The sequence below is a fragment of the Solanum tuberosum genome, unplaced genomic scaffold (assembly GCF_000226075.1).
Source record: "Solanum tuberosum cultivar DM 1-3 516 R44 unplaced genomic scaffold, SolTub_3.0 scf00068, whole genome shotgun sequence".
In the NCBI taxonomy this organism is placed as follows: Eukaryota; Viridiplantae; Streptophyta; class Magnoliopsida; order Solanales; family Solanaceae; genus Solanum; species Solanum tuberosum.
In genome coordinates, this window is record NW_006238994.1 from 1,040,444 (window position 1) to 1,051,872 (window position 11,429).

General features: G+C 35.4%; 3 protein-coding genes across 4 annotated transcripts in view; 2 read left to right on the plus strand and 1 right to left on the minus strand.

Moving 5' to 3' along the window:
* LOC102603703 (subtilisin-like protease SBT1.7) overlaps positions 1-4,793 on the minus strand; it is a 19,630-nt gene extending 14,837 nt beyond the window's left edge. Inside the window, exon 1 of one of the 2 annotated variants that reach the window (XM_015307855.1) lies at positions 4,203-4,793. In XM_015307855.1, the coding sequence (XP_015163341.1) occupies positions 4,203-4,244 (42 nt within the window). In that variant the 5' untranslated portion in view covers positions 4,245-4,793. Of the gene's footprint in view, positions 1-2,023 lie in introns of both variants that reach the window. The other variant, XM_006345343.2, reaches the window with a different exon arrangement.
* A 412-nt stretch (positions 4,794-5,205) lies between these two features.
* Positions 5,206-8,285, plus strand: LOC102603030 (subtilisin-like protease SBT1.7). The gene has a single exon (XM_006345342.2). The coding sequence runs from the start codon at positions 5,767-5,769 to the stop codon at positions 8,113-8,115; it is 2,349 nt and encodes a 782-aa protein (XP_006345404.1). The 5' UTR covers positions 5,206-5,766; the 3' UTR covers positions 8,116-8,285.
* Positions 8,286-11,231: 2,946 nt separating this feature from the next.
* LOC102602697 (protein RETICULATA-RELATED 4, chloroplastic) overlaps positions 11,232-11,429 on the plus strand; it is a 4,687-nt gene continuing 4,489 nt past the window's right edge. The window contains exon 1 of the mRNA XM_006345341.2: positions 11,232-11,403. The gene's annotated coding sequence lies outside the window, so the exon portion shown is untranslated. The remainder of the gene's footprint in view (positions 11,404-11,429) is intronic.

Here is an 11,429-nt window from a genome sequence, read left to right on the forward strand (position 1 = left end):
GAGCTTCGTTGATACATCCGAGAGTTCGAGTTAGTTATGGTGAGCCTCCTTACTTTCAGAGGATTTCATTTACCTTTCAGTTATATCAGTTGTTAGGATGGCGTGGGTCTTGTCCCGACTTCCATCTTTATCAGTTAGAGGCTTCATAGATAGTCAGTATAGTTGAGAAGTCTGTATCATTTATTTTATTAAATGTTTTAAAGACTAAAGTTGCCTTTTTATGGCGAGTTGTATATATTTTATTATACGGAGTTTTCTTTGGACTTAAAGTTTGTATTTAAGTTTTATGAACTTTTATTTAAGTTTTTAAGCTTTGTATGCTTGAATCAGTTTTCCGCTTGTAGTCAGCCAGGATGAGGGTTCTCTTGGGGACCAGTAATGGTCTTCGAGTGGCGGCCACGTCCAGGGTGTAGGCTCGGGTCGTGACAGTTAGCTTTTTTGTTGAGTTAGTGTACTATTCAAACAGAAGAAACTAAGCATGAAAATATAGGGTCTGGAACCTATTTAAGCCATTAAAAGATAAAAATGACACAAATAAGCCACAATTTTAGAATATAATTAAAATAGATTTAGTGTAATTTTTTCTTCCATTATATCAAAAAATAGAAACGGAGACGTTAGACTTACATCTGTCAGTTATATTTTTTGATATAATACAAGAAAAAACTACACTTAGCCTAATTTAAGTATACTCTAAAACGGTGGCTATTTGTGTCACTTTTATCTTTTAATGGCTCAAATGGATTCCGAACTCGAAAATATATAATGTGAACAAGTAATTAACCATAATTTAAAAGTACATCAGGGATATGATGAAATAGTTGAGATTCCTCCCAACTTAATAAAAAAATTCAAGTTCAAACTTTAAAATAGAAAATGTGTTCTGCTTGACGTTTGATAACGAATTGAAAATGTCTTATACTTGACAAACAATAGATTTCGAATATTGTCCTGCCTCTCAGAAACCCTCAACTCTACTCGGGGCGTATGTAGAGGGGGTGTCGTGGGTTCACGTGATTTCGTGAACCTATGCACCCCTCTCTAGATCATATATAGTAATGTTATATTTTAAAAAAAAATATTTAAATATAGATGTGTGAATCCACTTTCAAAATTTCATATAGTAATACAATGATGATTGTGTGCATCTCTCGTGAGGATAAAATTTTTAATATTTTATCTATCTTGTCTTTTTGAGTAACACCTCTGGTTATCGATTACACTTTTGACGTTTCAACTAATTTTTTTTTTGTTTTTTTTTTTCTTTAATCTTTCAAAATTTTCAAGTGTGTCACATTGAAAATTCCTAAAATTTTAGCACTGTAAAATTTTTATATAATTAAATCAAATGTGTGTATTAAAATTTAAAACTAGTAGTATTATATATTTTGAACCTATAATTTTTAAAATTTATGGTTCTTATTAAAACCTAAAAATTAAATTGATCAAATTTATAAAATACATTTTTTTCGTAATCATGCACCCATCTTGTCAAAATCTTGGATAATCCTCTGACTCTGCCAGCTCAAAATTGTCATCGACCCATCAACATCTTCAATTATAGTGCCCATCCCCAAAATATCATTTGAAAAGTCTCTGGATTTTTCTGCTTGGATTTCCAACCACAAACGTTTATGTTTTAATTTTTTCAAGTTTCAACAATTGAAAAATATCTCCAATATGTTATTTTATATCTCATGCTTCATTCTATGGTGTCTATCTTCTTAAGCGAATTATCTGTATGTAGTACATCGCAAGGAAAGCTTATTGAACTCTTTATTTTTTTATATAGAACAATGAGTTCTTAGCGATAAAAAGGCTTAAAGTTGCTTGTAACGCATACATAGTTTATCGAATAACACAAACTTGTTCATTCAGCATACATAATGTCAGGATCATAAATCCTAATCTTCTGCCCCCCACAAATCAACTGTGCTAGTTAACACTATTGGACTTCTTACTGAATGGTTTCCATTCTTTTCAACCCAAGTGATAGACCCATCTTGACCTGAGTTGAAGGGGCCTCTATAGCGAATTGTCAAAGTATAGCTTTGCTTCTCATTTTTGTTCATGAATACCAATGTTTGTGGTGACACTGAAATTGTAGAGTTCCTAGGATTCTCTATTTTTACTCTATAAGTTGCTCCACCTTTACCAACATTTGTAAGGGTCCTCTTGAATTTCTGCTCCAACCATGGGTAGTTACCCTCCTGGCTGTCTGAATAAAAGGCAATGAATGATGGATAATTGAGATCAGCTGATGGATTTGAGCAGTTATCGTAATTGGTTGATGATCTTGCAAATGTTTTGAATTGCTCTTCTGTGAAATTCAAAGAGCATATAAGATTTATGTAATCTTGTGGAGTAGCATCATATACTAGGCCGGGATCAAGTGCCCTGTTTGGATCAACATGCCCTGATCCGATGCCTAGAGGCGAGGCAACCATGTTATCGTCCTCTGTAATAGGCTTTTGTGCACTATTCAAATGGTTTGCGGTAGTCATCATGGCAGAGCGAATAGCTGAAGGACTCCAATCAGGATGTGCACCTTTTAGCATTGCTGCAATTCCAGCTGCATGGGGTGCAGCCATGGATGTGCCTGATTTAAGCTCGTAATCAGTGGTTAATTGTAGGTTCTCAATAGAAACGGAAGGGATATTAGGTGGAACTGCTGCAAGAATAAGTGCCCCTGGAGCCATAATATCTGGCTTTGCAATTCCTGCGTAGCTTCTGGAGGGCCCTCGTGATGAGTATCCAAGAAGAAATGGGCTTGGCCTTTCTCCATCCAAATATGTTTCTTGGAATGTTATGGTGGCAGTGGGAGCAACACTGTTTTTAACGTAATTGATGACTTGTTTCCCTTCCTTTTTGTCAATCACTACTCCCGGGTGGGTAAAAGAAGCATCCCTGAACACTGCTGGATCCTCAGAAATAAAGATACCTGCTTTAAATCTTGCTCGAGTGACATGAAAAATTTGACCATCAAAACCAAAACCGTCTTCAAGTTTATTATAGTCACAAATGATGATGGTGTTTTGGGGATCAGGAACTTGTGATAACAAGTCAGCTGACCCGCAATCAGATAGAGTCTTATTGTAAATCACCGGAGAATCCCTGACAAAGGCTCTTGCAGGAAACAAGCTCCACCCCCTAATTTTTAATCCATTGCCCAAAGTCAATGTTCCTGCAAACGTCCGGTCGGTGAAGCCTGCTGCCACGCACAAGATCCATGGAGATCCATTGCCTAAAGTTCCCCAACTATGACCTCGATTTCCAGCTGAAGCTGAAACCAGCACTCCCTTCATCATAGCTCCAAAAGAAGCAATAGATATAGCATCTTCATATAAAGGAATGAAACGGCTACTAAAAGAAATGGATATCATGTCAACACCGTCTGCAACAGCTTGGTCCATAGCAGCAATTAGATCCGATGTTAAGCTTCCTTCACGAAAGGTAAACTTGTATACAGCTATCCTAGCTTGCGGGGCAACCCCTCTTGCTGTTCCTTGTGCATATCCAAAATGGGAAACACCTTTCGCAAAGTTCCCAGCAGCAATGGAAGCACAATGTGTGCCATGACCATCAGTATCCCTAGCAGAATTCATGGAAATGTTCAGAGTGGGATCATCAGCCAAAAGTCCCTTGTTGAAGTAATTAGCCCCAATGAGTTTTCTGTTGCACATGGAAGTGTTAAACTGGGTGCCTGGATTACAAATTCCTTTCCATCTTTTAGGGATTTCAGGAATACCATCATCTCGAAAACTTGCAGATTCGGGCCAGATGCCACCATCAAGAACACCAATGATCACATCTTGGCCTAAACCAGAAGCTGGCCATAGACCAGATGAAGGATTGAGCTTGAGGTAATCAGATGTGTAAGTAGTGTCAGGTTCCACAGTTCTATCTTTGTATGCTGAAATGAAACCCGGTGACTTCTTCAAAGCTTTCAGTTCATCTTTGGACAAAACAGCACTGAAGCCATGAAACACATGGTCATAAGAGTAAACAAGTTTTGGAGCAGAGTGGAATCTGTCTACTGATGAAGGAACAGAAGCTTTGATAGAATCAATAGTGGAAGAATGCCAATGATGGTGATCAGTAAAGACATTAGGCATTAAAGATTTGTCCAAATGGACAATATAAGTGGATCTTTGTGCGATAGCTAAAAAGAGATGAGCAGAAAGTGCCCATGAAAACAAGACTAGATATGGAGAATATGGAAACCAAATGTTTCTTGATCCCATTTTCACTCACTACACATTACTCAAATATTCATCGACTTTATAGGACACATAAAAAGATTAGGTCCTTGTAACAATTAATACTGTTAGGTGGAGAAGATTGGAATGAGCTTGAGTGACACTAATGTAGTAAAGACAGCATATTTGTGTAAAAGTGAACTCTTACCAATCAAGTTTTATGAATGACTCAAAATTACCGGCGCAATTCTGCTGTGGAGGTGAGAATCAATCCGGGGAGATGAGCGCATAGTGACATTTTTCATGGTCCCGAGTTTGATGAATGACTCAAAATCAATCATGTAGAAGGAGACAGTGGGCCTGGGGGGAAGCTTAAAGGTATGTTTGGATAACTAGGAGTGAGATGACTAGATATCTCTTGTTCAAATCTTGAGAATGGACAATCTCTTGACGGATGGCGCTTTATCTCCCAAATCTGGACTAATTGTGCCCATTTGGATAGTGATGGAATGTCTAAGCAATCTAGCTAGAATTTAAAAGTGAAATTTTAGAAAGAAAATCAGATAATTATATCATTCTTTTTGAAAAGTCTTTGAAATTTTGGGAAGTAAACTTCATTTGTTAGTACTGTAATGACCATCCCAATATACATGTTGAAAAGTCTTAGAATTTAAGGACTTCACCAGTCCAGCTGCAGAGTAGGGACTGCTACAAGTGGGCAGTTAATTAGATACTGATGGCTCCCATCCTTCCCAACCCAAGTAGATATATTCAGTTGTCTGTCAACCATGGAATTGTCTTGTGAGTATATAGCATTATGATGTAATAAGATATTTTGGTAAATACTAGTGGTGGACATAAATATCGAAAATCAAACCAAACCAAAATAAATCAATTTTTCGGTTTGATTTTTGTTCTATTTTTTCTGAAACTTTGACATTCGGATCGCTGTGTAATTATAGGGCCCCAATTCTTCAGTTACTTCAAAGAAGTGTTTAAGCAAACTCCATTCACAATTTCATATTCCTTTTTGAGAGAGCTGAATCCATTTTTTCTCCAGTTGATAATATTCAACTATTGATGTGGATGAGAGAGCTGGATCATGGGTGAAGCACGAGTTTAGATTGGGAGTCGTAAAGAGGACGTCCTTCAAGCCCTTTATTTATAACAATTTTTTCATCTCTTCTTTCAAACCTATTCAACCGGTTGGAGGGTAAGTCAATCCCATAGTTCGACAACAAAGAACAGACCATCTCTGAGGGAAAAAAAACCACTAGACATGATATTTCAACTAGCAACAACAATGTAATGTGATCTACATTACTTCGAATCACAAATTATCTTTACATTCCATACTAAATGCCATCAAATCACTTATGGCATGGGAACCGCTTGATTAGTAGCCGCCTAGGGACCACGCTATGACATTTTATATTATCACATTTGTACTACCAAATCTCTGACATGAAATAAATGGTGCTTATCTTCAAATTTGAAATATCTACAACTACATTGATCTATAAATTCTTATAGAAGTACTGTATACAATCATCACTCAAAATTCAAAATGGAGTGGCCTAATAACTACTCCTTTCTTGTTTTCTTTTTTCTGTTTGCTCCTCTTCTCTGTTTAGCAGAGAGAAGCACATACATTGTCCATTTGGACAAGTCTTTAATGCCTAAGATATTTGCTACTCACCATCACTGGCATTCTTCTACAATTGAATCCATTAAGATTATAACTCCTGCTTCACTTAATAGCCACCATCCTGCTCCAAAGCTTCTATATTCTTATGACAATGTATTTCATGGCTTCAGCGCTGTTTTGTCCCAAAATGAACTAGAAGCTTTGAAAAAGTCTCCAGGATTTGTTTCGGCTCATAAAGACGTACCCATTGAACTCCACACTACACATACCCCTGAGTTCCTTAAGCTCAATCCTTCATCTGGTCTTTGGCCAGCTTCTAATTTTGGCCAAGATGTCATTATTGGTCTCGTTGACACGGGGATATGGCCTGAATCGCCTAGCTTTAGGGATGATGGTATGCCTGAAATCCCGAAAAGATGGAAGGGAATTTGTCGAGAAGGCACTGATTTCAACTCTTCATTGTGCAATAGAAAAATTATTGGGGTTAATTACTTTTACAAGGGAGCTGTAGCTGAGAATACTCATGTGAATCTTACCACATTTTCTGCCCGGGATTCTTGGGGTCATGGTACACATATAGCCTCAATTGCTGCAGGAAATTATGTCCAAGGAGTTTCCTACTTCGGATATGGAAAGGGAACTGCAAAAGGTGTAGCTCCCCGTGCTAGGTTGGCTATTTACAAAGTATCATGGCGTGAACTTGGATCGATAACCAGTTCAGATATGATTGCTGGTATGGATCAGGCAGTTGCTGATGGAGTTGACATCATATCCATGTCTAGTGGATCAGCTCATGTTCCGCTATATAGAGACGATATAGCAATTGGGGCTTTTGGTGCTATGATGAAGGGCATTCTCGTGACTGGTTCAGCAGGTAATCGCGGTCCAGATTTTGGAACTCTAGTGAATGGAGCCCCGTGGATAATGACTGTTGGATCAGCTTCCACAGACCGAACCTTTGCAGGGACTCTGACTCTAGGCAATGGGCAAAAGATTAGGGGTTGGAGTTTGTTTCCCTTGAGAGCAATTATCAAGGATACAACCCTGGCGTATAACAAGACCGCCTCTTCTTGCAATTCAACTGAATTGTTATCCGATGCCTACGCACCCTTCATTCAAGTCATTGTTTGTGATGGTCCGGAGGATTTCTCCTCTGATCTTGCAATTGGATTTTCCTTTCAAATGAACAGCGTAACGGATACTAGATTTCTGGCAGCTATCTACATTTCTTCTGATCCAAGAACACTCACCTCCAAATCATTTCACAGCCCTGGGGTTGTGATTGGCAGAAAGGAAGGTAAGCAAGTGAAAGATTACATCAGGAAAACTGAGCACCCTACTGTGACCATACATTTTCAAGAGACATACGAAGATGTCATCACACCTACACCCAAACTCGCCTATTCATCCGGTAGAGGTCCTGCTCGAAGCTATGTTGGAATATCAAAGCCGGATATAATAGCACCAGGGGTGTCAGTTGTAGGCGCCTGGCCACCGGAGGTAGATGCCATTCGTGTTGGTACTAGCATGTTTTTGGGAAGTGACTACAACATCGAATCAGGCTCATCCATGGCTAGTCCTCATGTATCTGGAATTGCTGCAATGCTAAAATCCGTACATCCTGATTGGAGTCCATCAGCTATTAAATCAGCAATAATGACCACTGCTAACCCTTTGGATAACACTCAAAAGCGAATCACTGTGGCTACTACCAACGAACCAACCACACCATACGGCATTGGACCAGGGCTCATTGATCCCAACAGAGCACTTGATCCCGGACTAATATACGATGCAACTCCACAAGACTATGTCAACCTTCTATGCTCCATGAATTTCACAGAAGACGAATTCAAAACCATCGCTAGATCAGCAACCAATCACCACAACTGCTCAAATGCATCAGATGATCTCAATTACCCATCATTCACTGCTCTATACGAGTTTGACCGTGATGGTAACAACTATCCGTTGTTAGTGAAGAAATTTACAAGGACGGTTACGAATGTTGGTTCAGGTGCAGCTAGATATAAAGCATTAGTGGAAGTGCCAAAGAATACCAGCATTTCAGTATCACCACAAGTTCTAACATTTGGGAAAAAATATGAGAAGAAGAGCTACACTTTGACTATTCGCTATAGAGGTGAAGGTCATGAGAGCTATGTTTTTAATTATGGTTCAATCACTTGGGTTGAACAGAATGGAAAACACACTGTAAGAAGCCCTATTAGTGTCTCTCCCATTATACTTCCCTGGGGAGAGTTTTGAAAATCTTCTACCAATTCAAAGCCAATAAAAACTATTACGTGTATTCAGTATTAATTGAGTTTCCAATGAATGATTTGATTTCTAGTTAAAATATCTTCGCCAAATGTTGCTACACTCGTGTCGGATCACTTAAAAATGCAAAGCTTTTGAAGAATACGACATACACCTAATAAAAATTTTGAAGAGTCCGAGCAACACAAATATCACCTACCACCCAATACCCATCATAACAAGTATCGTGGGGTAAAACCACTTGGAGGAGCAGAAAGTTTTGCTTTTTATGTGTAGTCACTGTCTTGTGGAAATAAAAAGATGGAAGTGGTTCACACCTTTATTATATTTGTTTTGGTTCACAAATATGGATATGGGATTCAATTTCATGGCCATAATTTATACTCCTGCTTATCTTCTACAGTCAATATTTCGTCGTATATGTTCTAACTTCACATATACTACTTCAAATGAGAAAATAAAAAAGAAAAGAAAAGTAGATTGGGCCACTATGTGGTTCAATAAGCTAAGTATAAACATTGAAGTTAAAGGAAGTTCAGGAAAAAATTAACATTGGCTACTTGAAAAATGTTACTTACTTAAAGTTATAGAAAAGTTGGATAAAAATGAACTCTTTAACTAAATTTTATATAATATGATAAAAAGTTGCACTTTTGTGAGTAAAATATAGAGAAAATGGTATAATATATGGTATTGAATTGATAAAGATAGCCACAAGTGAAAATTACACTCTATGGACCACTCCCTTAATCTGGTATCGTATGACAAACATGTTTAAGGTTGTTATTAAATTTTGGATACGTCACACTACTAATCAGGACTAATTAATCTTGAAAAAAATAAGTAATTAGATAAACATCCCTATCATCTATTAAATTTCATTACATTTTAAAATAATTACATAATCACTCGGCGTTTAATAACTTCTTATCAAACTTCTTTTTATTTCTCTAGTTCACATCTCTCCTACCTATTTTTCTCTCTCTCTCCTTTTCCTGCTCATGGTAACAGTGGCGGAGTCAGAAATTTTATCAAGGATGTTCAAGATTATATATTTTTTGATAAATGAGCTGAATGTTATTTGTTTAACCTACCGATTGTTACTATCAAATACAAACAATCGAGTTTTTACTCCTGATGCATTAATTTAATATAATAAAGAATATATGAATTATTGTGTATAAAGCAAAATAATAATTGAACATTGTGTCTAGCTTTATACGAAACACAAATCACACCCATCAAATAAATAAAAAATCAATTAAAAGGAAGAAGATAAAATGCATGTATTGATTTTAGCTTTGAGTTTAAAGTTATAAAAATATATAAGAACAAACTTTTAATGTAAAATGTTTGCCAATTTATATTTTCACCCTTCAAAAGTGCATTATATGTTAGATAAAAATAAGAAATACATAATATTTGTATAATAACAAATTTCAAAATTAAAATAATTTGTTCATATATGTTACTCTATATTATTATAATTGTAATATTAAAAATTAAGAAAACATTTTAAGAATTTCAAGTAAATTAAAATTAATAAATGTATTTGTTTGATGCAAGAATATATTATCAAAATTGTAATATTAAAAGTTAAAAAAATTTGAGAAACATTTAAGAATTTTAGGTAAATTAAAATTAATATGTGTGTACCAGTGTAAGTGTGACTTCTCTCAAAATAAAACCAAAAAATATAATGTAGCAACAGTGGATCGAACGCAGAACCACACGGATGAATTGAAGACCCTTAACCAATGCGCCAGAGGAAGAGCTTGTGCCAAGATTGTTCAACGTTAAATATACATGGTTTAAACTCCGAATTTGACCTATTTACATCGTGATGACACTTAACAGTCATTGATAAATGTATTAGTGCATATTTGATATCAAATACATGTATCTTTGATACCAAATGCATGTATTTATATACGGATACACTATTTAAATTTAATTTGTTCTAGATACATTGTATCTAATAAGAAATACACTAAATATTTGATATTGGATACATTAGATGAAATTGATTTTGAATACGCTAGTGAAATTGATATTGGATACATGCTTTCATATTCGACTAAATGCACTCGTGAAATTGATACCGGATACACATGCATATACATGAAATTTTCTTTTTAAAAAAATATTGTTGCACAATTATTGCACTATATTAAATATTATCTTTATATTTAAAGTCATTTTTAATGAAAAATATATTAAATATATCTGATCACAAATAATAATATAACCAGAGATTATAATTAGCTAAATAATAACTAAAACACCCAATTTCAATCAAATATTAATTACTTTAAAAATATCCTCTTAATTAAAACTAGTAAAATTATCCGCGCCTCGCGCGGGAATTTAATATCACGGAGTTTATAAAATAATACTTAAAACTTATAAGTCATTAAAATTAAAAAACTATATTATCTTACACAAAAGATTACATAGTAACAAACATTAATAATGTAAAGGAAAATGAAAATTATAACATCTTATCATTTATCCTTAATAACATAAGCATAAATTAATTACTGTAAAAATACATACCAATATCTATAACATAAACAATAGTGTCAGTGAGCTACTCAACAGAAGCAAAGTACACAAATATTTAATTGTGCCGAAAAAAAAGAAGAAGTTCAGAATTTTTGTTGTAGTAAAATGAGGAGGAAATCCCTCTATTTATAGACAACAAAAGGTAGTGTGAACAAATGTTTTTTTGTGCTTTATCGAAAAGGTCACAACTATTTGGAAAAGTTGCAATCCTTCAGAAAGGTCACAACCTTTCATAAAAGTCACAACTTTCATAAAAGTCGCAACTATTCATTAAAGTCGTAACTTTTCATAAAAGTCGCAACTATTCATTAAAGTCACAATTTTTAATGAAAGAAAAAAAGTAGTTTTGAAAATAAATAAATTAAATGAGAATTCTGATTTGTGGTGATGCCATGTAGACGTGCCTATAGTTCTCTTTATATATGATATATATGATATATGATTATGACTTCGTAAGTTTAAAAATGATAATAAATCAGATAAGAGAAAATATAGGGCCAAAGTGATGCAAGATTTATTTAGGACTATTAAGAGAGAGAATTATACACTACTGATATAAAGTTTCTAGGGAGTTATTAATTATTTGTGTCAGAGAATTCTCCTAGGTATTCTACTCCTTTTTTTAATTTAAAAAAAAATCAGAATAGAGAAAGTGCAGAAAAAAAGAAGCTAACTGTCAACTGTCATTACAGTCCACAACCTCCACCACCTCCAATGGCGGCCATCGCCACCGCCGC

Excerpts from the sequence above, each read along its gene's own strand:
- LOC102603030 (XM_006345342.2), top strand. The coding sequence starts at position 5,767 with ATGGAGTGGCCTAATAACTACTCCTTTCTTGTTTTCTTTTTTCTGTTT.